Consider the following 25405-nt stretch of genomic DNA (forward strand, 5'->3'; position numbering starts at 1 on the left):
GCTTTCCCTGCTTCGAGGTGGTCCTGGGAAGAGACGCCCCCCTCCATCAATGCACTGTCGCAGTTGCCGACAACATGGGAGTTAGACACAAGTACCTTGTTGTGACTCAAACTGGTGAAGGTCTTCCACGCAACCGGGCTTTGCAAGATATCGATTTCGATCATGAATGGCATGGATCTCTTCTCGTCATGAAATACGGGAAGAATTTGCCTTTCGTTGGGCTTGCTGGGCTTGCAGACAGAAATCGAGCCAAGGTTGCTCTTCAGCGGTACGCCAAACCCCTGTTGTGTCATATGGCCGATACATATGTTGGGCCATCACAGATTCCTTGTCGATTCACAGTTCGCACCTGTCACTGCAGAGGTCAAGAATGAGTTACCATCCGAGATCTGGTACTGATCTTTACTAGAAGTTTGTATTTCATTCCGACTCTTTTACAAGCCTACAAACTGACATTTGGCCCCAGCTTCTCTGCATCCCACCAACCAGAAGTTATCATCCGCTTTTTCATGTGTTTAGTGGTTTATGCACCAGTTTACAGCGTTCAAATGCCCGTACTGCATATATAGTTTCAAGTTAATGTTATGAATACGATACGAACATTAAAGTTAGATTTCCCCGGTCACAGCCAATATGAACTAGATATTCCAAGCGCAGTGTGAACAGAGGAATGATTAAGTTCGTGAACTTTGCGTGTTTCCACGGTCTGTGGAAGAGACGACCTCAACATCTTTACGAAACGGGCGTTGTCAGCAACGAAGCGATAGGAGGACAGATACCACTCACAAAAAAGGTCGAGAGCTGCCTCAAGGAGGCAGTCAATCAGTCCACACCGCCCCACAGATTGCTGCACAAAGACCAGGTCAGCAACGAGGACAGAGGGCATCGAATATTATCCCTGAATCAATGGCCATGGAAACGCTGACCTGCAGCTGAGGAAGCTCGTAAGAAGGAGCGTAAGGCCGTGGAACCCCTGCCTGGGCATACAAGATTCGGTGTAGGGGATATTCGTGGTACCTATGCTAGAAATTGACATTTTCCCCCAGGTTATTTGCATCCCACCAACCAGACCTTTTCATTTTCATGTGGTTCGTATTCTATGCACCAATGTAAATTGACAGTAGAATGACAGCCTACAGTGTAGTGGTTCGGCTAATTATGAAGCTTGGGCATGAATGAGCAGTGAGCGCTTGAGCGCCAGTGAGCCGTTGGCGGCTAGCATGTGCACTTGCGAGCGCCGAGCGCTGAGCGCTGAGGCCTCACTAGGCCCAGTGTGCGTTTACACACTATGTCGTGCTTCCTTGCACCGATTCTCCTCGTCGTCGTCGTCGTCCCCTTGCACCCTATTGTGCAGTGCAGTAGGGTGCGGTTTCTTTCTCTTGAATAGTTTGACAGCGTGAAGATGTCAGAGGCGTTACTTACCAGCCTTCTGTATTAATATTGCGGTACGTCGGAAGTGGTAGTCGTCCAACCCCTCAGACACAATGCGATCAGGCAGGTACGTTGACTGGAGTATTCGCATGATATTTATGTACCTGTCAACGAGTCAGTTTTAGATAATGAGGAATGTAGGGTACCTCCAGAATAAACGATGGTCCGTTGATGGCAGCGGACGCCTGTTGCGCTTCGTGATTTGTAAATATTATGTCGATCGCATACACAGAAGGACAGCGATCAGCGTTCGACGATGACTGCCAGTGGTTAGCAGTCAGCAGTCAATCATTAGTGATTGGCGAATGACAAAGCCTTCACCTTGAGGTCTCGACGCCTCGTGCCACTTAAAGTACGCAAGGGTAATTGGTTAGACCTCATGACGGATCATGAAGAGTGTCCTAGAAGACCGGGGCACCGTATATGATGTTACATGTAGCAGCCAGGTTAACTTGAGGTAGACAATCACCAGTCGAGGATTGGTTTTGCAAAAAGTGCAATGGACCAAAGAGAATTGGACGGTACGGGCTTCACCTTCATCGATCATCGACGGTCGGAGAAACAGCCCAGCACCAGTCAAATTCGTACTTGGACTTGGAAGACGGGAGGTTTATATCATTTGGTTGTGTTTATTTCCAGCGACTCCATGATCCCTCATACACGTCATCGCTAGTCTACATGCACTGTTTGCAACGAAGGAGCGAAATCACTTGTTTATTATGATAGGTCTTTTGTAATCTTTGTCTACGATAAATTGCGCATACCACGATCAATGATGGCGTTGCTGGAGTTCAAGGGTAGTGACCAATGGTATCTAACCGGCCACTATTTTCCAAGACAACGCTGCATGCCTTTTGAGTACATCTTCAACTACAAAAGAGGCGAGACTCACTGCTCTGCTTGAGGGTTGAACTGAAAACAGTATCTCCGAGAATCAACTTCAAGATCAGTTGCTCCCCATGAAGGAAGATGTTGGAGCCAATTTGCATTATACGCATTGAATGGGAGGCCAGGTACGGGAGGGCGAGTGGAGGATACGTTGGATATGAGTCGAATACGAGGTTGCGCACCTGGTCCAGCACGCCTAATCGGTGCGAAGCGACGAAAGCGATGTAAAGCATCGAATTTGCGAAGCCATACGCCAAGTCGCTCATCCCTCCATCCCTTCTTACGTATGCGGAATTGAGGAATCCCGGTCCCAATGAGTTCATGGTCCGACTCGTCTGTGCTCATCCCATCCACGCCAAGGCGTTGAAGGATATGAACATGCTCTCCGGCGAGTTCGGGTAACTCAATAGCTGCATTGATGCGCCTCGAGAAAAGCTGCCAGTTGTCCGCATGTGAGCCCATTGGCATCTAGATAAAAGGATAACTCACAGTGCGTTTTCTTTCGTCTCTCCTGGCTTTCGCTTGGAGATCCAAGTAATCGCTGTGCGACATTCTGGCGACGTTCATGGACCTTCGGAGTGACTTTAATCGTGCCCCAAATGCACGCCGAACGGCCGCAACGTCATGAGAACTGAATGTGTCCGCATCAAGGAAGCTTTCGACGAAAACTTCCGTTACAGATTTGTTCCAACTACTCTTCGGGGAAGAGTAGAAATCGGGCCGAAAATCGTCCGCCGTACAGGCCCGGCCGAGAGATGGGTTCCAGTCGCGAATCGTGTTGTCAGAGGGCTGTACTAGCATAAAGTCCGTGTATGAAAGATGGAAGTCTTTCATATTTTCCGGAAGTTGGGAGGGTGGAAAATGCTTGCTGAGAAGCACGTTGGTATGGAGACGGACTTCACGCTTCAAACAAATGTTGTAAACGAAAAAAAGTACTTTTCTTGCAACATTGTATACTCACTGCAAAGTTGTTCTTGCGAGCACCACGGCGTCGTGGCAATCCACGCAGCCTAACGTTAGTGGTGCGTCTGGGACGCATGAGGCCTTCGTCGTCCCCATCATGACCATCGTCCCCTTCCTCCCCGGCCCCTGGGGCGTTTGAATGTCGGAATCGGTCTATGTTGCTGCCGCGCAGAAGCTCGTTGGTGGTGTTGATGCCACGGCTAAGCTCTTGGACGCAATTGGTAAGCGAAAGCACATCGGCATAGGAGGCGGCCTTCGTTTTACGATTAGAAAGGATTGGCTATCAAAGAAGGCAGGTTTCAGACCTGGTAAAGATGTGCATCATTGCTTCGCCCACCATGCACTTGATCGTTCGTCGGGAGAGATTGAGGGCCTGCAGGCCTGCCAGATCGATTTTCGCTTGCGTTGGTATCTTGTTCCCCGTTTCCAGCTTCTCCATCGTCGTCTTCGTCTCCGCTACTCGGAAGGAAAGCTATGGGGTTTGGCGTGGTTAGAATAGGCTAGATGGCTATCAGCGCAGGGTTTCAGTATATGAGGTATTAACAAACCGGGCCTCGATTGATGCTTTCGGTGGCGATTGAGTCCACCATAGCTGTGTCGTCCTCAAAGTGGCTGACGTCAGAGATGCTGCTCTGCCCTTCCGCGATTAGACCGTCGACGGTGTCGTGTTCGGATTCATCGAGGCTTTCATAAAAAACTAGAGGCGTGGAATGTGGAAGAATGTTCTGCAATCTTGCACTTAGAGAGCTTTTGTTTGAAATTATGATAGAAACATACTTCTCCTTCGTCTTCTTCGTCTAGGTACTGGTGATTTAAGTACGAATAATTGTCCGCCTGCTGCAATGTTAATCAACCTACACGAGGAAATGGGAAATAGTACCGACTCTTGTGTTATTCTGCGAGTGTAAAACAGGTGCTTGGTTTAACCAAGTTGCTGGTCTCAAAGGGAAATGAGTGGGCGCCCCGGACATCGGATAGAGCGACCTTTGCGAGCCGTCGGCCGGCATCGTGGTGGAGGGACGCATGCGGTGGCTGACCTGGTCGTCCATTGCTGTGTCACCAGACGAGGTTGAGGCCAAGTGGACAGGTATGGAGGGGTCGACGCTCGTGGTATTGCTCTGGCCTTCCATGTGTGTATCGTCGATAGCGTCCTGGTCGGACTCCTCTGCGCTATCATAGGAAACTAATAGTGGCATTGAAGCCGGAACGAAAATCTAAATCTTCAATTTAGAGACCTTTCTTTGCCAAATTACGGTAGAGTTATACTTCTCGTTGATCATCTTCGCCTGAGTAATGATGGTTCAAGTAGGAGTGATCATCCACCTGCTTCAATGTTATCAACCTAGATGAGGAAGTGTAAAATGGTACTGACCACGGCATTATCCTGCGGGTGCATAGAAGAATAGTTATCCACCTAACTCAGTCAGTAATTTTCTCCAAAAAAAGACTAGGGGCTCAGAATGCTCACTGTTTGGCCGCCGCCTATCGAGGTCGACGATCGGAGATGCCAAATCTAATCATTCGCGCGGTAAGAGGAAAGCGGTTGATTTTGATAAGACGCCGCACACACCTGTGCAACCTGATTGGCCTCAAGCATTGCGGGGCCAGGTTGTACCTCTTCCCCAGTGCTAGAGGCTGACGGTGTTGGGCTAGATTCGCCTCCTTGGGGTCCAATGTCAATGAATTACAGTGAAGATGACGATACTATCATACTTACGAACAGTACGGTCACTCGTGCGATCCGCGTCTTCCGCATCCACGGTGGAAGTCGTTGCAAATCTCCACGGATTCACTTCTTCAAATAAACGAACTGGAAAAGGTGTCAACGTCCAAGCTGATAACGAAAAAGGTAAACGCACGGCGCTGATTGTGCAGGACCTGTCGTTGTGAGACATCGACGCGTGAACGCGGGTATGGGCCTAGTTCGCGAGGTCTCTCCCTACGTGGCTGCGACATAGGGATCCTTTGAAAGATATGATTGGAAGGAGAATGAGAGCCACTCTACAGTGTATCCTCCGAAGCCGGACCCTAACTGAAATCGCACAGTGCGTATAAAGGGCCTGCATGTTGGACGGAAACAAAGAGATATGCCGCATGGGACGGCAATTGGTGTTTAGCATTATTATGTAATATATCATGATCACCAAAAGCCGGATTTTGAGGCCTGAGGCCCAGGTTGGATGGTTCGCATCTCCGGACAGCTCCGAGCAACTCTCTGGTCGCGCGATGTAAAAAACGCAAGCGGGCGAACCTACCTCTGCGAAACTGTTTGAGCATCATCCTGAGGTAGTCAAGGAGAACAACATACTCGCCGTCCTCGAGCTTCATGAGCAGCCACCTACATAAAAGTACAGCAAAAGTCCTCGCATTTATGCCAGAGGTAATCATCAAGGGCCGAACTCGATCAACTTGGCGCATCGTCAAGAGGTGAGAGATATCTGATTAGCAATCAGCAGTCAATCGTCAGTGATTGGCGAATGACAAAGCCTTGACCCTTGATCAAAGCCTCATTTCAGTTCTCGTGGTGAGATCTTTGTTTCACGAAATCTCAGGCACCGGCAGGTTGGATGTCAAGTGACGCAAGGGGAATTGGCGTCTCTGAAAGAAATTCAAACAATATCAGAAGTCGCCAAGAAATGTAATCAATCAGGAGGCGAATGTTACGCTTCAGCAGTGTAAGTTCGTCGCGCAAAAACCCATGCGTGATTGTCTCCGCGTCCAGCTTCTCGCGAGCCGTACCGAGCTAACGACGTAGATCATATCTCTCTCTGAGTGCATCTCTTGTCCCGCATTGATGCCAGAGGTAATCATCATGGGCCGAGCTCCATAACCTGGCACATCGTCAAGAGGTGAGCGTTCGACGACAACCTAGATATCTGGTTAGCAATCAGCAGTCAATCGTCAGCGATTGGCGAATGACAAAGCCTTGACCCTTGAAGCCTCGTGTCAGTTCTCGTGGTGAGATCTTTGTTTCACGAAATCTCAGGCACCGGCAGGTTGGATGTCAAGTGACGCAAGGGAGCGCAAGGGTAATTGATAGCCTCATGAGGGATAATAAAGAGCGACCTTAGTAGTCATAAGTATACCTGAAGACTTAGAAGTTAGAGGGCAACATAAGTATATGATGTAGCAGCCACTGGTTAACAATCACCAGTCATAGATTGGCGTTGCAAAAAAAGGCAATGGAGTAAAGAGAATTGGGTGGCATGGGCTTCATCTCTCATGAGACGATCAGAAGAACAGCTCCGCCGCGGAGCGCCTATGAAGTTTCGTGTTTGGTATGGAATGAGGTCGGAGGAAGGAGGTAAGTATTATTTGGTTGTGTTTATTTCCAAAGCCAATCCACAATGACTAGACCCGCCCCTCGGCGAACTCTGTACATGACACTAGCTACATCTTCTATTTTTTCGTACGCAACGACGACCAGGACGAAAATTAAGGCCACCAATGACCAAGGCCACTATTAAGGACAAGGCCGCGGTTACGATCATGGCCTGGACCGAATCTTATATCTGCGACGGAGGGCTTATCTATCACAGTGGTGCATGCTGTTCATAACGATCTTGTCGGGTGGCTTGTCCTAAGAATGTGTTCATTGCAAAGCTAATTGCGATCATAGTTTCCACCGACCGAATCTTGTAGTGCCGACGGAGGGGTTACCTCGTCCTTGCGGAACTCTTGGGATCAGATGGAAAGGTGCGTTTTGCACAACCGTAGAGAGAACGAAACACTAATTTCATCTAGTGGTCCAACGCTGTTCATAAATAAAGGAATTGCGAAGCCGGCGTTCGATGTCGAAGGTGAAGGTATGGCACGATTCAGCGCATGCAAGTCAAAGTTGAGGGAGCGCGGAAAGTAGAGAGAGTAGTGAGAGATGTGCGACGAGAGTTACATAACGTTTGTCCGGCATTTTATTTGACGGACATGAATGGCTGATGTGGGTCTGTTCAGGTTGCTGCCCCTGCTTGAAAAAAAATGTCCCACTATTGTCTCCTTGCCACCCGACCCAGTGCATCGTGATTCTCGCCCGTACTCTACTCATGAATGGGCTTCTGCTCACAACAGCCCCAACCCTCCAGAGTTCTCCCGGCGGCGTCGCAGACCTCGGCATGCAACTCCGCGCTCCTCGCTTTCCCTCTATTGCAATGGGGGCCCGCCAAAAGTGAATGACAGGAATGTTTCAACATTGTTCGTTATCCCCCAATCCCCCCCCTGTACGCCGTTTTTGCTGACATGCACCGCGTAGATCAAGTCGGTGCCCAGCCGATTGACCGACCTTGTAGCATGACGACTCTGCACATGCGACATGATGAGCCGATAGTAACGAAGAAGCAGGCTGGAGAGCTGAAGACGCTGATGCAGCAGCTGATCCCGGATTGCAGCCAAAAGGTGGAAAATGGCGTCGTGGCGTCGGAGCTTTCACCGATCTTCCAAGATCAGTGCTGAAATAGTACATCTCTCAGCAACCGGTGTCTTGTTTTCATTCACTTTATCAAAAGATTACGATGACCGCAATGTTCTCAAGGGACAAGCCCATCAAGAAGGCAGTTACCCAATTTGTCAAACCGAGGGACAGTAATTCGCGAGACTGCGTCCTATTTGACTTTGCCATCCGTAGTCCGTGACTATTCTTCTCAAGACGCACACTCTAAGAGGAGTTCTCCGGGAGCTGCTCTTGCATCGTGTCGTCAGTCGTCTCGGACTTCCCTGGGTTCTGCAAGCCAACCACTCGTCCGATTGGGTCATCCCGTTGAGCGCTGCAGAAGGTCTTCGCTTGCAGGTAATTATGTAAGTAATCAATAGGATCGCAAGACACGATCAACTCTGCCATACTCTGCTCATGTTACTCCAAATCTATATCCTTCAGTCAATCAAAAGCCGTCGACACATGGCGTTGTCGTTGGCTTACGACACAATGTATACCAACAAAACTAAGGTGGATAGAATTTTTGGCATCCGCGATTGGCGGGTTTTAATCCAGTGCGTTCATTTCTCTCGTTTCTTCTCTGTATTTCCGCTTATGGTGGTTATAGTGATTCCCTTCACAATTCGGATCACCGTCCCATGGCAAAAGGTCGGAAGGAAGGCGAGCACTGGACAGCCTGGGCCTTCGACATGAAGTCCAACCGCTCCATCTTCTACCTTCACATGTACAAGGCTGGGCGAGCGGCGAAATTTGGCGCAGATACACGCAAGACATTTCGGGCGTACGAGTACGACCTTCTATGGAGCGGAGAGGTAAGACGCTTTCCTGCATTCCCTTGTTCGAATCTTACCGCCATCTTAGGTGACAGCGAAATAGACATACATACTCTACTACCTTGAGACCGGTCAAGTCAATAAATAGGATGGGATGTTACGCATCATAGTACAGTAATCAGCGGTACCATGCGCTTCAAAAATATTCAAACGGAAAGGTTCTGACAAAAGGTATGTTAATAATGTATCTAACCGCACCCTACAACATACTTACCAACATTTTCGTGAACATCAGCTTTCCCGTCGTGGTTGAGGCTGACGCTGAAGGGCGCTCTGATGAATCTGGTCGGACGCATTGGACAAGGATTCTAGCAAGATGCACGTCCATGTACCTACAGGTCTTAACTCACCACCTACAACCTCACCGTCACCCCACTCAAAACGGCAAATCCGACCTCGCAGACCTCTCTCATTTCAGACGACATCATCGTCATCTGTTCTCGCGAGATATCCACGACTCTCTAGCCTCGTCGCCCTCAGCGCCACAAATACTCCCCCCAAATTCGGATTCCATGCCGTACAAACACGCTACAGAGTACCGGGACTCATCAGACTTCCCCCGCACGTTTTTCAGATCGCTAACAGCGCCTACTACCACATCCTCACCGTCACCCCACTCAAAACGGCAAATCTGGTGCCACCGACCTCGCACAACTTTTTCTGGCATCGTCGCCCATCTCAATTCGTTAGCATTAGCCCAAGGAACGCTAGCCGCCATGACGTTTTGCTCACCTGAAAACTGGTTGTGATTCTGATACGAGACTTGATTCGAGTTCGCATGTTGAGTGAACAAGGTCAAAATCACGCCGATTCAGGATCTGGCCAACTCCGGACGTTGGCTTGCGATGATTCCAGGCCAGATGGCTCCATCCTCTTTCGTTCTTGTTGTTGTTCTCAAAGCAGTCACATTCCGTATAGAATGCTCTTTCCGAGCCGCTGGTCACCCTCCTCTCCCATCCTAGTCATGGTGTTCATGTGGATGCTGTCAACGCCTTCACATGCTTCTCTCCGCCTGCCCCAGACGATTTTGATTCTGATGGACAAACTGCAGCGGAATTTGTCATCGATACTGAGAGGGCACGGGTCCGGTCTTGCAGCTCTCGTTTCAGCGATTCCACAACGTCCGCTATACGTTTTCTAAGATGTTATCGTCAAGTTACCAGATATGGCCACTCAGCTATTGAAGCTTGTTGCAGAGTATGGCTTCAAGATCGGAGATATTGAGGTAGAAATTGCATGGACATTCATCGCCTCCCTCATATCTTTGGGTCCCAATTTCGTCCCCCCTCACTTTTGCCGACTAAAACTACTCGTCCTTTGGCGGAACGTTCTTCCGAAACCGCAAAACAAGGACTCCTCCAACAATGTCGGACGCTCTGTGACTTAGTGGGTGGATGTTTCTGCTACACGTTCGAGAGGGCGCCCTCGCTGCCATACTTTGCTTCCTTCAGCATAGTTCGTTGTCACTTTAGATGTCACTCCTCATACTGCCTCAGTTTTAAGCAATGTCCCCCCTTTCGCCAATGAGTTTATTGCCCAGAGCACATCCTTCTGATATTCAACATCCTGTCGTCCCTCACGAGGGCTTGACAATGCAAGACAGGAAGTCCCTTATTCGTTGCGAGGTATACGGGTATACACTATAGCGAGACGAGTTGTGTGCGCCATCTAGATGTCAAGTGCCCGTTACCAGCACCTTGCGAATAGCCGGCTAAAACACTGTCAACGACTCGCCAGGAAGTTCCGCGACATGATACGCTAGCGCACGTCAATGCAAGCAGGCTGGTTGTCAATACCTCTTTGCTGCCGCCAGCTCATGGTGGATTCGAAAGCTTGGCCTAGCATAGGGACAACGGTTCGTGCTCACAAGCATCTAGATTAGGTTTCCGAAGCTGAAGGATCGCATTAATAGGGATTGAAATGGTTCGGAAATCGGTCAGACCAATTGATTGATACCTCCACGGTATCTCTACTGCGGTGACCAGAGGTAAGTTGAGAGAAGTACTTTGAGATGAGTCCTCGGATCCAATCCCTCGAAATCCACCATTTCATTAAGTGTGACTGTAGGAGTGGCCTCTGTTGAATCTGCTATGCTGCAAAACCTGAGTGCAACAAAACATTTAAGGTCTTCCGTGGCATTTGTACTGTCGTTGCAAACAGTAGACGGAGGGAACCTCTAGATGCTATTGTAGCACGCAGCAAGGGCATATCCACGACTTCTGGGCTTCTAATTTCTCGTGTTGCCGACTCCAGATACTTGGCTAATCCCGTCTATGATGATGCTCAGTCCCCGACGACTCACCACCCGAACAAGACGAATCTATGGTACCGCTCGACAGGTCTGAAATTGGCCCTAGCACCGTCCAAATAACCGAAGAGCTCAAGATCGCCCCAAACCTCTCCTTTCATTTCAGATGCTACGTTGGTTGGGGAAAAAGACCTGGAGGGCAAAACCGTGACCCACGACGGGATGTCCCCGATATCAATAATTACTTTCATCAAAACGGTTCATGTCCAATACAAATCATGATGCCTCAAATCAAATCTGCGATGATTTACGTTGCAGCCTTAAATCCCGCATCCTTTCTCTCAACCCTGATGCCTCACTGATCCCGATGCTTGCGGGTATATCTGCGGAAACACCTTCAAAATGCAACACAAAATCATGAGAATCACGATCAAACCTCCTGTTTCAAGTCATTGATTTTTTTTTGCAATCTAGAGTTCACAGCCTTCACCGACTCTCCCCGCCTTTTTGTTTCTGCAATCGTTTGTCGCAGCCTGTCTGCGCTTGATGCGAAAGCGTTGATCAATTCCGCATCTTGTTCAATCACTTCCTGATTTCCAGACTTCTCGTAGTGCAGAGCCTCTAACCGGATGGCAAGTGCTTGGTTTTTTTCCTTTAGCTGCTCCAGCTCTTCCTTCAGCCCTTGGAACTCTAGGTTGCTGAGGGTGCAATGAGTTCAGTTAGATCCTTATAAGCATCAACGAATTATCATGATTGAACTTATTGAGCTCCTTCAACCGTTCTTCATCAACGTCCGAGAACTCCAAGCGAGGCCAAAAAACTTTCACTCCAGTTGCAGTGCCCTGTGATAGGCTTTCTTTGCAGACGGGGCATTGAGGTCTGGCGGGTGGCTGAGGATAGGCTTCCTGGCTGCATCGGCCGCAAACCAAATCATCTAACCAGTTGGTTAACGTTTTTTTATAAATGTGAAATGTCTGCCAACGTACGCCCAGAACAAGGGAGGCAAATGAGTTCGTCCTCGCCAAGCAGGACGGCATCACAGGCGCTGCACACTAAAATATCGTTCAGGTTACCCATTCAACGATTGACGACCGAGATCCATCATCTTGATCCCTAGCAGATTAGCCTTACATAAGCGGCACAACTCGGGCAAGCGAAGGCAAGCTGAGTTTTGGGCAAGTTGGCTTGAGCTCAATTACATAACATGACATGGACAATAAAATAGCAGACATCTGACATGCATAATTTACAGTACGGTTTGGCACTTTAGAAGGAGGTGAGGGACACATCAAATCTGGAACGTCGTGAGATCCGTTTGTTTCACGTGTTCGCTTTGAATTGTACTTAGTTTCTTTGTGCAGGTTGCTCTTCACCTCAGTACACTCATCAACCATTCGCGACCTGAATGAAATACTCTTGCGTTTATACCTTCACCGCATCTCACAAAAACTCCGTCAACACGCTTGCCTTTTCACTTGACGGTAAATTCCTTGCCAGTGGCGATGAAGACGGTGTTCTTGTCATTTTCAACACGAAGAGTGGGTCACAGTGCGGGGGAGCAACCTTTTTGGCCCCTATCACCAGCCTCATCTGGGCCCTCAACGGAACGATAATTTTTGTTGGTATGGTAGATGGGAGTATCCATCAATTTCTACCCGTATGGCCGTTCTTTATAATCAGGTATTGAATCTAATGGTTTGTCAAAGGCTAAACTTGTAGGCTACAAGCTGGCCGTGAATTCCAATGCGCAAATACAGTCCATAGCGCTTCACAATAAAAAGCTGGCTGTTGCCGCGGGAGATACAGTGGAATTATTTGACCTTGAATCTCAACGTAGCGAAGGTAAGTCGACATCATCTCGTCTTGCATCCTTTCCCCGACGACGTCATTAGTGTCTACCTGGACTCAATGTTCATCTGTTGGAGCTGAATGGGTCTCGCTTCAACGGCCCTCACCAACTCCAGAAGTTCGTTCAATCGATTTCCTGAAATCAGGACAGAGCCTCCTGATTACTTACCTAGAACACGGCATTCGGTGAAATAAATCAAAACTTTACAAGTTTAATTCTTCTTACTAGCGAACAGCTGTTGGAATATTGAATCACACCAACAAGAGTGGCGGATAAAGCCTCATTCTTTTCGAATGTACGTTGCATTACTACTACTTGTCTGGGGATCTCTATCTACGTTGCCTCTCCAGTGGTCGATCGGCAATCAACGCCTCTGGAACCTATCTAGTGTGCTCAAACCTCTTTGATGGTTTCGATGTCTATTGTTTGGATACTCAGCAGTATCTACGCACCCTGCCAGCGCACAATGTCGAGAACGTTTCGCTCTCTTTGAGCTTTGTCCACGCGGATGTAGAGGCTGTCTTGGGTACAGCGAACGGCGCTGTCAAGGTAGTGAACATCTTGAGTGGCGACATGACTGCTGATCTTCACCATGATTGTACGTGCTTTGGGTCCACTACAATCCGCGTTTTTATTTACAACTTGATCACGTGTGTAGCGTGGGACATGATACAGACTGTGGTATGTCGGATTTTGTCATTTCATTTTAAATCTCTTTTTCTGTTGGCTTTTCACTTGCAGGCTTATACAGTTTCTGCAGACGGCATATCCCGACAACATATTATTGCCACTGCTTCTTCCGAAAAAGGCCCCTCAACTTATGTCAAATTATGGATGGCGGTGGTAGACGAACCGAATGATGACAATCATCCCAGTCAAGCCCAGCCCAGCCCGGATGACGATACTATTGATCATGACCCACCCCAGCAAACCACGGTGATTTTACCCAAGGGCGATTCGGCCACCCACAGATATTATTGTTTTTGTGGAACACGGCGTCACGCCGCGTTGATCATATTGCTCCTTCTCTCTCTCCTTGCTATTGGATTCCCTCGAAAAATCACTTCTTTCGTATGTTGCTCCGAAAAATTTGGAGGTTGCTATATCAATTCTAATTTCAGGTCAATCCCGCCCCCCTTTGGCGAGCTCAGCAAATTCAGCTCCTCCTTGGCGAGAATTGGCATTCCCTTTGCCAATGGTTACAAAAGTCAGTTTTTACCTTCCGCCCTACCATTGATGAGTACTCATACACCGCTAGCGCAATGACAGCAATTGGTTCTACCATCTCTTACTTTACTTCATGAATTATGGATGCGACGCGCCAATGTATCTCGGGTCTTTCACATAGAAATTCAATTCCATTTGACCAAAACTACAACTGTGAGAGGATCGTGTAGCTTGAGATTCGTGACGATTTGTGGGGTGGATTCGCAATCGTCGCAGGTCGAACGATTACGAAAATGTTTATTCTCTCATTTATCTTCCTTGGCTGCCTCCTTCTCGTTTTGGAGATAAGGTGTCCCTCAAAACTGGTCCAATTAGCAAAATCTCATGGCAGTGGCGTCGAGTTTGCGTTGAGTCTGGTAAGGCTGTACATAATAACTCATTGTTGATGAACCGGACCGTTCCAGACCGCTGATGTATGAGGTAACAAAGACTGGTCAACTTGTTATAATTACGCCAGTAGTAAGACTTAGTGCTCAGTACTCAGCCCTTAGCCCTCAGCCTTAGGCCTCAAGCTCAAGCTCATGTATCTCATATAGTGAGCTGAAAGCTACTCCCGTCTTACCATAATTTATCTGCCCAGATATGCCACCCCTCCCTGTCCGTCCTGTTTCTGCACTTGCTGTCCATACCGGTGGCTCACTCTGATTTTCTACAATGGCAGCGCAAATCAAGTACCAATCGGCGTCGTTATGCACGGCAACCAGGTCCCCCAGATCCTCGCAGCATGGACCTGCAAATTCGTCGGATAGCCACTCATCTCTTGCGTGGAGCCACTCAAGCATGTCCATTTCCAGTTACCTTTCACAACAATTTTAACCCACATTGCTTAACCAGGTGAAGTCCAACGACCGACGACGGTATTCCCTACGAAGGAGAAGTTCTAGCGTCGGCTCAGAGAAATTGGCTTCTCGATCTCCGCACCAATCGACTTGCAACGAATCACTGCAGAAGACCCAGCACATCGCCATCGAGAAGCCCCATGCTTCATCCAGCAATTCTATGTTGAAAGTCGAACCGATAGTCGCTGACAGGCAACATGTGCCTTTAGCGGATAGTGAATTACCGGAAAACACAACTGCAGGCTTTAAAGAAACTTCAGCTCGCACGAAGCCTGTCGTTCGGCATCGCGGCGCTGACATCCACGGTCTTTCGCCTTCTCCACCCAACATTTCAACTTCGTCACTGCGTTCTCCCGCACAACCTGCTCGCACAGCAGTTGGGTCTAGTTGCCATAGACCCGATAACATCAATGATCCGGTTCTGGCACAACCAACTGGCCGTCCAGGGAATTTCAAAGCTACGCGAGGTGGTAACAGTAATTTGCCTCTTGGGACGCGCCGCTCGGCTTGCGATCAAGAAGGCACTGTTCTTTCTCAGAGTCTCCCTCAACCTCTTTCTGCTGCTCGTTCACAACTCCCCATCGCTTCTCCACATGTCGGTCCTCATCAGCCTAAAGCTACTCTCCAACCCCCTACCGCTGCTCCCGCTGTTTCCCAACGCCCTACCACGACTCAGTTACAGACTGATTCTCAATCGGCCAATCTCACTGGGGGTGTTCAGCGACAAACTGGTAACCTGGAGGATGTGAGTGGTACGTCACGAAGAAGCCAGCCCACAGTCTCTCTTTCCGAAAGCGTGAACTCACCGCCCTTGCCGTTGCATCGTGACATTCCTGACAGCTCAACAACCTGCCTGAATTGTAACCATATTTCATCTCTCAGAGTCGTAACCACGTCACCTACTCTTATGCCTACTCTTACGCGTCCCGAAACCAACGGAGGCGCAGAGGTGCTGGGAGAACTTACCTCTCCTCCCGCAAGCACTTTGTTGTCCCCTGTACCTTCTCATTTTCCTGGTTCCGCTCCGAAACATCTACATGGTTTGAATACAAATCACGGCCCAGCTTCCTCACCGGCTGATACATCACCAATGTTCTCGAACCCGGAGATGCCACCCAGATTTCGCTTAATTCACCCTCAGCCCACAACATCCCCCTTGACGACCCCCCCTGATAGTCCTCCCCAACCTCAACAGCTCCCAATAGTTGACATGCCGGTTGTTTTCAATTTCATACCCTTACGCACTAAGTCTAACTGAACATTATGGCAGGTCCCTAATCATCAGACTCTTGTAAAGAAAGAGCGTTTGTTCCACGATGAATCTGGCAGCACTCATCAGCAAAACCTGGGTGAGCTAGGCAGCACGTGGCAGGGCTGTGTAGTGCCATAGCACCATAGAAAGGGGTATCACCTTTACAGTCACCTGCGCGTTCTATGCAGCTCTACATAGAAACGCACAGCCACTACACAGCACTCCCTAGAATCTCAGAGCAGATCTGCAGCCATTCATAGAAACACATAGCCACTTCATAGTGCTCCCTAGAATTACGGAGCAGATCTGCAGCCCTCAGTAGCAACCCCTGGGGTCTGCAGATTCCTAGAGGGGGGGCATACATTCTGCTCATTTTAATACCATATTGTATGATTTTTACACAGAACTGGTGTTACGAAAAAATAAGTTTATTGTCTGCACTACTACATTATACAAGATATCCTAATATTCTACATAGTAATGACTGCAGTATATCAAATTTATGGAATCAGAGTATCAAGTATTAAAGATACTAAGAGGATGCCATTCACCAACAAGGAAGGGAGGACGGTTGTTCGTCGAGGGACGGAGCCGTTCTTCAAAGGAGGGAGGACTCAAAGGAGGGAGGATGCCATTCGTCGACAAGGGAGGGAGGACGCCGTTCTTCAAGGGAGGGAGCCGTTCATCAATGAGGTAGGGAGGACACCGTTCGTCGACAACAGAGGGAAGATGTGTTTGTCGACAAGCGAGGGACGACGCCGTTCTTCAAGGCAGGGGGAACACCATTTATCAACGAGAGAGGGAGGACACCATTCGTCGAGGGAGAAACGCCGTCCGTCAAGAAGGGAGGGAGGATGCCGTTCGTCGACGAGTGAGGGAGCAGTTCATCAAGGGAGGACACTGTTCATCGGGGGAGCCGTTTGTCGAGGGAGGGGGGCCGTTTGTCAAGAGGGAGCCTTTCGTCAAGGGAGGGAGCCGTTTGCCGAGAGAGGGAGCCATTCGTTGAGGGAGGAGTCATTTGTCGACGAGGGAGCCATTCGTCGATGAGGGAGGGATCTTTTCTTTAAGGGAGGAAACCATTCTTCACGGGAGCGAGCTGTTCTTCAAGGGAGGCAGGGAGCCATTCTTCAAGGGGGGGAGGAAGCCGTTCTTCAAGAGAGGGAGGATGCCGTTCTTCAAGGGAGGGAGGACGCCGTTCATGGACGAGGGAGGACACCGTTCGTCGAGGGACGCGGTTCGTCAACGAGGGAGGGAGGATGCTGTAACTCGACGAGGGAGGACACCGTTTGTCGAGGACAAGTTGAACATTGTGGTGGGAAGGAAGAACAATGAATTTCCGTGTTGGGAAATTCAAAGTTCAACATAATCACATGATGTCGGAGTTTCAACGGACTTGAACGAATTGTCTCGCGACTTGAAGTTGTTTATCGCCTGTCACTGTCTTTCACAGAAAGCATGGCATTCGAGGTGGGCATTCACAATTGTAGATGGCACCATGTAATCAGGCAAATATAAAATTCATATTGGAAAATTATTGAACAATTTCCGAGCCTTCCAAGAAATTTGCAGTTGTTACCAGAAATTTCCGCTATTTCGATGATTTCCCGAAATTTCCTGTTTTTTAGTAACAATTGAAGTTGTCTAAGTTCGAAAATGTGAGTTGAGCACGGCACGTGACTTCCCGCAACCGTACCGACTTCCATCAATTCACACTTACACTTTCTAGGCTAGCTCATAGCTATAACTTCACGAGTATTACACTGTTTGGCCTCTATGTAGGCTTATTTTAATCGCTTCATTCACGCGAATGCAATCCAATTTACGGCGTAGAAAAATTTGGAGTACCTCACAAACTGTAGCATAAACTATTTGGCCTGTATTAGACATCTGAAATATATATTATCATCATGAGTTCTGCTCCGTTTCATGCGATTTTGGGCTTGTTAGAAACGCACAAATCAGAGCTTTAAAACGGGTCTGAGAGCCCCTAATATTTCGACGTTTAAGGCGACCTCCGATAACATTTACCGTTTTTAGGCAGATTCTTCACCAGTAATTGGTCCAAAGCCATTTGAGTTTTGAACTAAATACTACGTAAATAGACGCGTTGGAATCGGCTTGAACACCACTTTCCAACGCAAAAAAAATCACAAAAGACGAATATGTTTTGCAAAAGATACTTCATATTCTTTCTTGTTGCAATCTTTGTAGGTCAATCAATCTCTGGACAGTGTGGTACTTTCTTCTTATTCCAGGCGTATTTTGGTCATAAATTATTCATATACAATAGGGAATGTGTTTTCTACTGAAATCTAGTATACTTGTAGTTTGACTCCCTATAAGGGCTGGGTAGAAAGTGGAGGCCCCTCTATAGCACCCTATAGTAACGGCACAAGTCTCTGTAGTGCTGTATAGCACAAGCTTACACCCACACAGTGCTGTGGAGCGCTGTGGAGCGCTAGGGCATCTAGCCAAACTTGGCGTGTAACTATGGGAAACTATGATATTAGCGGAAGCACTATGCCTGTCTACGTGGGAAAATCAGGTTTTGCTGATGCTGTTTGGTATCAGACTTCGTCTGGTGAGCCAATATCAAGTCCCCCAATGATCCCCGGCAGTAAGGATGGCGAAATCTTTCTGCATAAGCACCGAGCTGGCGTCCAAGTCTGGGTTATGTCATCTGGGTGGGTCGTGGCGACCGAAGGACACATCCACCCCCTTCTCCCACAACGGCGGCTGGGCGTTCGGTCGTCCGGTGAGCCTTCTTGGCTGAAGTCGCGGAGTTACCACGTTCGTAAATCGAAACGTACGGTGCGCGCAAAGGGACCTGGCACTACAACGGTATGCATTTCTCGCTTCAATGGAAACAGATTATTCTGACCGGCATCAGACTGTCATCGACATATAGGACCAGACAACGCTAATCTAGATCCATCCCATCACCCATATCCACGTCCATGCTCTCCACTTCATCCTCACCCTCCGCGTCTTCTGTTTCTTCTTCAGCTATGTCCATCGAGTTGACTGTAACTGCCGTAGTTTCCATTTCGAAGTGTTGCTGTAGCTACCAGAAATGAAAATATCAGCCGGATTGTGATAGATCACGTGCAAAGAGATCGTACTCGGTTCAAGGCCTTCACATGAAAACATTCATGCTCAACCCCTTCCACACGCAGAGTTGTTTTTTGAATGTGGCACACAATATCGGACGGACGGCAAACGATGACGTTGTTGCAGTACTGAGCTTGAAACAGCATTCCGCCGACTTGCGGGAATTTGCGATAAGGGTCATATTGCGCGACGGCGGCCGATAAGGGTGCCAATGGGCTGACTACCAAGAAAGTCTCCTCCAAAAAATCTTCAGAGCCTATGACTTTGCGTGAGTGGTTAAAGATTTGAGTAATTCGACCGGGGTGGTGATCATTATGCGAAGGAAGAGAGAACATGATGTTGCTGTTGCCAGGAGATGATTGATAGGGCTGATAGGTGACGCCTCTGACGACAACTTTGGTGCATGAGGAGGCCTGTTCACTGATATAAAATTGGCCTAAACCCTTGGTCCCCGTCTTTCGCAGATAGGTTGCACTTTCCATATTCAATTTCAGCAGGAGTGCATTGATCACGTCTTCAGGGAGCACTACTGTTGTATTGGTCTTGGCTACCTGTCCTTTGTCTTGTTCTCTACGCCAAAGGGAGAGTGCATCGTGAAGGCGCGTTCCTCGCTGGTCCTCATTTGCGAATCTCGCGTAGGCATCAGACAAGTCTCCAACCATTTTACGAATTTCTGGGTCATCGAGAAGGGACACCAAATTGGCTGCGCGGCATATTGACTTCATGAACGTCATCTCAATCTCCCCTAAAGTACAAGTCAGTCTTCTTATATAAGTTGGGCTATTGGGAACTCACCGAAATGTTTATTCGTGTTAACGCGTTGAAGGAGGTAGTTGAAGCGCTCTAAGGTAAATGCTCGCCAACCGATGGTAGGTCCGAAGAATGAAAGAAAGTCTGATACGTGGAGGGCCAGATGATGGTTCGGAACAACTGGCACTTCTTTGTAAAGATCCTTCATGACGTTGAGGTATCGATGCATATGCTCCTCATAAATGGCGATGTGCGTAGGGGATGTGATTAACATGCTTCCGACCTCAACAGCTGTGACGAGATCGAGGAAGTTGGTCAGCATTTGGAATTCACGAGTTTCGCTACTCTTGCTCCCCCAGAGACGAATGAGTGTCACAGGAAGATTGACCGAGCAGTAGGTTCGCCACTGGTCTGCACTGAGTTTTCCATGTGAGGTATAACCAGCACGGGCTGGGGCTGGGTTGATCCAAGATGGGAGCTCCATTTTCTGACGGTCCTCACCCACTGCTGTCAAAACTGTCTTTCCCAACACCGCCCGCTGCACACGTTTTGACTTTGCTTCAATTACATCAGCAGATGGCCCCAATGGCCCTGTTGCTTCAAGGGGGAGCTCCTGTAGATTGAGAATTGTGTTATCTGCCTGAACGCCGCCTTGAAAATGTGGAGGTGAGGACATCGAAGGAGCCTGAGTAATGGTTGATGATGAAATAAAGCTCGAAGTGGAAGAGGCCTGTCTCGAAATAAAACTGGGCGCCGAAGAGGCTTGCGTCGAACTGAAGCTAGACATCCAGGAATCCTGTGTTCCCACAGACAGTCTGGTCACGTCTGCCGAGAGATTCCGCTAGATATCAACTGAGCATCTTTCGGAAAGGAGCATTGAGGCAAAGAAACATACCCAATCAATCAACAATTTCACCAGGTCCTGCTTAACATGCTTTGTTGGAACCGTAAGATTTCTCCGCCGACACATGGCTTCTAAAACAGGCTTCGACTTGCGGGAAATGGACCGTCCTTTCGAAAAGTGTTCCTCGGCCTCGTCAATCTTCATCTCTAGCTCCGCAGTTGGTATGGCAGCGATAAGACGATGCCTTTCAGTGTCAGGCGTAATCACCGAAGTGATCGTAGGAACCAGAACAGCACTCAAGTCAACAGTCGTGGGTCTACCCCTGTCTGAAGCTTTCTATTGTTTTCTGCATTCAGTCATGAAAGAGGGCGAACAGAGAGAGTTGCGCACCCAGTCCAGAAGGGCTTTTACGAGGTCGGCCTTTTTACCGCCTCTTCGCAAGGCAAGTTCCTCACATAGATACCAAAGAACCGGTTTGCTGCAATTGCGTAATTTCGTTTTGAATCCCGTCTCGAGTGCGACACGACCCTCCTCCATATCTTCGATTGATGGTTGGGGAGGTATAGAGCCTCTCGGTCTCTTAACGCCATCACCATCCTCAAATTCAATATTCATCCCCCAAATGTCGCGGCAGTGTCTTTGAAGGAGGCCAAGATACAGGTTATGCATAGTGTCAATCACAGTGAAGCGAATGGGATCAAAATATGGGAGCTTCAAAAAGGGCGACCAGCGGATACCAGTGTGCTTGAATAGAGCTTCGCGGGTAGGAGCATCTGCCTCTAACCACATCCTCGCATGCTCCCGATGGCGCTGAAGGTCGCGTGGAGGCCATGATTCCTTGTCAAAGTTTTCAAGATTTTGAATCGGAAGGTAACAGAACGTGCAAAAGAACTTTGAGGTGACAGCACCCATGCCAACAGCTTGTCGGGCGCCCAAAGCATCACAGATAACGGGGACAATGACGGCATGTGTATGTACCCCATCATGATGCTTGGCTGTCCGAGTGAAAGTTACCCCAGGAATCCAGAAATCTAAGAAATCCTGCACGATCAATTCAACAAAATGATTTAACTCAATCAAGGAAGGTTTTTTTGGACCTGGAGCCGCCCCAACAAAGTACATGTTTTCAGGTCGTTGCATTATATCTTCTGGGAGGTTGTTGCACACCAGGTAGATCCCAGTAGAAGAAACGGTCTGTTTAGCTTCCCGATTGTAAAACGGGTTGAAAGCATCTGCTGAAAAACTCCAGACCAATCTGATTTGTCCAGGAGGAGCATCAAGGAACGGCTTTCCATCAGGGCCAGCAAAATTGCGCAGGCCTGCAGCTTGTAAGATGCCATGTATCACATGCCCGTCGCTTCTTTGCCGCGCTCCTGTAGTCGTGGCTTCGATGAGTTCTTCAATTCCCGGCCGAGAAAGAAAGCGGGCCATCCACTGCTTGAAATCTTGATGTAGGTATGTTTTCACAGGGGAGAAGTCTATCTGACCACGGATATTTCGTCCGCGGAGGAGTTTCGCACCACATTCAAGACTGTCGCTGGCGTATTTGTCTGTACAGCGTACGGGGTACGGTTTTACAGCCGGATAGAGAGCAAAACATGTCGGGCAGCAGATGTAGCGACGGACTCGTGGCTCGATATCAAAAGCAAGCAGGACGGATGTCAGAGTCTTGGGTATCTCCCCAAGGAGTTGACCGTGTGTTATGTAGGGGTGCTTCGGACTAGACTTGAAGTAAGGGCCAAAGAGGCTGATGATCGTTCGAAGGCCGGAAAGCATCAGTTCGCAGCTGCGGCGCGGAAGCCGGCAAACGAGGTTCATCACTAAAACAAGTGAGAGGGAAGCAAGTTTGATGGGGTGCCATTTGTACTGGGGGTGCTGAAAATAAACACCTTGTGCGTAAAACAGGGATTGAGAACCATCCGTTCTAATCGAAAGAAAAATTGCTCACTTGAATCTACCACGAGTGAGTCATTCACGACCATGTGAGGAAGACGGCGATACTTGATCCAGACCTGTTTCTTGAAAAGGGTCAAGCGGCGAAGATCCAAAGAAAGGTTCTCCACAAGGTTTTTGTACTGATCTAGCAGCGCAGCATCCAAATCCTCAGAGGAAGCAGTCGTGGCCATGATGAAGAGGCTACAGAGCACATTTTCCAGTTGAAGAAATGCTTGGTTAAGGGGGTGGACGGGATCAAGGGCCAACGGGCCGGGTACATTAGCGTTCCCGTCAGGTTGCGGTTCGTACGAAGAGATGTCCACCATCGGCAGGGCGACTGGATGAGTCACAAACACAAGGTCATCTGGAGTGGAGATGGAAAGGCTTGTATTTATAAAGAGCGATCGCAGGTCGGACAGCTTGGATGATTGTATGTCTGAGGAAAGGGAAGTTTGTTCAACAGGTGAGCGACCACGTGATCTGCGACTATTTCGATGTTCTTGATGGCTCTGTATGGATCGCACTGGAGAAGATGAACGGCTCCCCGGAAGACTGTGATATTGGGCGGGAGGCCGGTCATATGGCCGCCGTCTGGATGATGATCGGCTACCTGGGGCACTGGATGGTGCCCTTAGACCTAAAGCAGGACGAGCATCTGAAGGCGAACGGGGGGGTATGGTCAAGAAGGCGCCGAATCTAGAATGGTCCTCCATCTGCCGAAATGTGGCTCTAAGATCCCTATCCTGCTGATCACGACTCGTCGGTGACACAGAGAGAGATCTTCGTGATGAGGATAATCTCCTTTGCGGTGGAGACGACGACCTGCTTCCTTGAACATTGTGGCGTGAATGATGAGGAAGCTGCGACAGATCGCTAAAAAAGGGGGCTGTAGGAGTTGCAGGGAGAATGTTTGCCATGAAGGCGTTGCTTGATTCCGCATCGCCCTCCAAGACCTTATTCATCCGTTCATCACGCTGGTGACGCTGAAATGTTCTGACGGATATGGTTTGTCCGTCGGGGAAACTGGCAGTGCAGGTACTGCATCGACACAAGCGCTCAGCCATGGTCCAGGAGGGTAACAAGCCCGGTCAAGTAGAATTGAATCAGATCAGCATCACAACCTATATGCGACAAATATTCAGCACGCGGCGTTTACATAATGACGTTTTGGTTCCAATTTTGAGCCAAATTTATTCAAATTTATTTTTACCATAACCTGGCCAAGATCATCCAATCGTGAATCCATCGAACGTTGACTGGGACAAATGCTACCAGCTCAGATCCTGAATGGGGGCCCTGTTTCCGTGGATGTCTTGAATGATATGCCTTCCACTACACTAAATAGAGCCACATACCGTCCTCGGTCCCCTCCCTGATTGCGAGATCAGTTGCCGGATGTTGATTCAACCATAACGATGAGATAATAGAAGAACCCAGGGGGTGAATCAGGGCTTCAAGTGATTTTTCGCTTTATTAACCTAAACGAACGGTAAGACATCGTGACCTTAGAACGTCTATGCTGAATTTTCGCGCTCACGAGCATTCAGGGATCATGAGGAGCAAAGCTGGTAGAAACGTGGAACGACATCTTCCCGAGGTCGCAATGACAGTGGTTGTAACCAAGCACGTAAGCTTGGATTGATCAGTATACCATAAGAACGATGTGAGAGAAATTCACGGAGGGCATGTGCCGCGAAGCAGTTGGTCGTTGCGAGAAGGGTGCAGCCTTGGCAATGGCAGTACTTGCTAGAGTTCTCTTGAGACCTTCAAAACAGTATGTAAATTGGCCAGGTCAGAAAGATGAGATGCGACACATACTGGATAAGGCGACGTCGTGAAATGTCGTATCCATACTAAATGGAAGGAAGGCACGATCCGAAAGGTCAGCTGGTAGATACGGCTCCCTCGTGAAACAATTTCAGGAGGCGCTAAAGAACTTTGAGCAATACGGCTAGAAAGGAGGTTGGCAAAACATACCAGATCGAAGTAACCATGCCAAGGCTAGCGACTCTACGGCTTCGTCACAATTCATGTGTAAGCTCTCGTTTCTGCCCTTGTCGAACCGAAGAATGGAGTATGTTGGCACATTTGTCGGCTTGAAGAAATTTGAAAGTTTTATTCCCTGGCAAAACCACAAGACCAGGGTTCATTGAGGTAACGTTGTGAGGTAGTCTAATATTCTGTAAGATTGAGCGCACCCTTGAAAAAAAGTGGAACACTTGCCTCCGAATCGTCGTGTATAGCGCCTTTGTTCTCGAATGTACAACGAACGTGGAACATTGCTTCTGTCTTGAAAGAAGAAGGAAGGGGAAGAGGAGGAGGACGTGCACACTCGAGTGAAGAGCGTGCCTCGGTATCATTGTCTGCATCGTTGCCATCTGGTGCTGGACGATACGCAGCCATTCAGCCGCAGCCGACGAAAGACCTGCACGGCAGCGCGTTCGGGAAGAAGAACCTTCACCTGTTTTTGGTCTTCCAATTTGGTCAGTAAACCGTTGAAACGATTTCGGAGAAATCCAGGAAGGGCATGTGCCTTAATCGTTGCAACAAGGGCGCAAGCTTGGTCGATACACACTGGAAAAAGCGATGTAGGTCCATGTAAGCATTTTCTGTTCGAATTGCTCGAAAGCACCTGTTAGATTTCGTAAACTTTCGGTATCCATACTGAATGGAAGAAGGACGCACAGTCCAAGAGGTGATGCGACTTCGTCGTGGGACCAATCGGGAGGGCAGTGGATCCACTGTAGATGTTTGCGTCGAGCTCGAGTGCGAAACCTTGAACATATCCAGCGTTGACGTGATCGGACGG

At 48.7% G+C, this 25405-nt stretch overlaps 9 protein-coding genes across 9 annotated transcripts; 4 read left to right on the forward strand and 5 right to left on the reverse strand.

The window, feature by feature from the left end:
- Positions 1–2319: 2319 nt before the first annotated feature.
- Positions 2320–5238, reverse strand: LACBIDRAFT_308552 (uncharacterized protein; the record flags this gene model as incomplete). The annotated part of the gene is made up of 13 exons (XM_001875999.1): positions 2320–2754; positions 2809–3222; positions 3281–3535; positions 3588–3782; positions 3831–4007; positions 4060–4116; positions 4167–4496; positions 4549–4605; positions 4655–4696; positions 4751–4795; positions 4853–4944; positions 5000–5092; positions 5142–5238. The coding sequence occupies 13 exons, from the start codon at positions 5236–5238 to the stop codon at positions 2320–2322; spliced, it is 2289 nt and encodes a 762-aa protein (XP_001876034.1).
- A 72-nt stretch (positions 5239–5310) lies between these two features.
- LACBIDRAFT_308553 (uncharacterized protein) lies at positions 5311–5700 on the reverse strand (the record flags this gene model as incomplete). Its single annotated transcript, XM_001876000.1, has 2 exons — positions 5311–5539; positions 5591–5700. The coding sequence occupies 2 exons, from the start codon at positions 5698–5700 to the stop codon at positions 5311–5313; spliced, it is 339 nt and encodes a 112-aa protein (XP_001876035.1).
- Positions 5701–6629: 929 nt separating this feature from the next.
- Positions 6630–8584, forward strand: LACBIDRAFT_322536 (uncharacterized protein; the record flags this gene model as incomplete). The annotated part of the gene is made up of 8 exons (XM_001875558.1): positions 6630–6691; positions 6925–6978; positions 7027–7088; positions 7293–7496; positions 7529–7671; positions 7901–8070; positions 8316–8520; positions 8570–8584. The coding sequence occupies 8 exons, from the start codon at positions 6630–6632 to the stop codon at positions 8582–8584; spliced, it is 915 nt and encodes a 304-aa protein (XP_001875593.1).
- Positions 8585–9505: 921 nt separating this feature from the next.
- LACBIDRAFT_308555 (uncharacterized protein) lies at positions 9506–9682 on the forward strand (the record flags this gene model as incomplete). Its single annotated transcript, XM_001875559.1, has 1 exon — positions 9506–9682. The coding sequence occupies one exon, from the start codon at positions 9506–9508 to the stop codon at positions 9680–9682; it is 177 nt and encodes a 58-aa protein (XP_001875594.1).
- Positions 9683–9706: 24 nt separating this feature from the next.
- On the forward strand, positions 9707–9928 carry LACBIDRAFT_308556 (uncharacterized protein; the record flags this gene model as incomplete). Its single annotated transcript, XM_001875560.1, has 1 exon — positions 9707–9928. One exon carries the CDS (start codon positions 9707–9709, stop codon positions 9926–9928), a length of 222 nt encoding a protein of 73 aa, XP_001875595.1.
- Positions 9929–12194: 2266 nt separating this feature from the next.
- On the forward strand, positions 12195–15784 carry LACBIDRAFT_322537 (uncharacterized protein; the record flags this gene model as incomplete). The annotated part of the gene is made up of 12 exons (XM_001875561.1): positions 12195–12411; positions 12470–12631; positions 12811–12823; positions 12874–12933; positions 12989–13236; positions 13297–13319; positions 13380–13709; positions 13760–13845; positions 14270–14324; positions 14350–14400; positions 14700–15449; positions 15587–15784. 12 exons carry the CDS (start codon positions 12195–12197, stop codon positions 15782–15784), a joined length of 2193 nt encoding a protein of 730 aa, XP_001875596.1.
- Positions 15785–16036: 252 nt separating this feature from the next.
- LACBIDRAFT_308558 (uncharacterized protein) lies at positions 16037–16329 on the reverse strand (the record flags this gene model as incomplete). Its single annotated transcript, XM_001876001.1, has 1 exon — positions 16037–16329. One exon carries the CDS (start codon positions 16327–16329, stop codon positions 16168–16170), a length of 162 nt encoding a protein of 53 aa, XP_001876036.1. The 3' UTR covers positions 16037–16167.
- A 2547-nt stretch (positions 16330–18876) lies between these two features.
- LACBIDRAFT_308559 (uncharacterized protein) lies at positions 18877–23660 on the reverse strand (the record flags this gene model as incomplete). The annotated part of the gene is made up of 6 exons (XM_001876002.1): positions 18877–19020; positions 19079–19812; positions 19863–20658; positions 20713–20997; positions 21052–22550; positions 22610–23660. 6 exons carry the CDS (start codon positions 23658–23660, stop codon positions 18877–18879), a joined length of 4509 nt encoding a protein of 1502 aa, XP_001876037.1.
- A 957-nt stretch (positions 23661–24617) lies between these two features.
- Positions 24618–24965, reverse strand: LACBIDRAFT_308560 (uncharacterized protein; the record flags this gene model as incomplete). Its single annotated transcript, XM_001876003.1, has 2 exons — positions 24618–24768; positions 24820–24965. 2 exons carry the CDS (start codon positions 24963–24965, stop codon positions 24618–24620), a joined length of 297 nt encoding a protein of 98 aa, XP_001876038.1.
- Between the last annotated feature and the right edge of the window lie 440 nt (positions 24966–25405).

The sequence above is a fragment of the Laccaria bicolor genome, genomic scaffold (assembly GCF_000143565.1).
Source record: "Laccaria bicolor S238N-H82 LACBIscaffold_3 genomic scaffold, whole genome shotgun sequence".
NCBI classification, from domain to species: Eukaryota; Fungi; Basidiomycota; class Agaricomycetes; order Agaricales; family Hydnangiaceae; genus Laccaria; species Laccaria bicolor.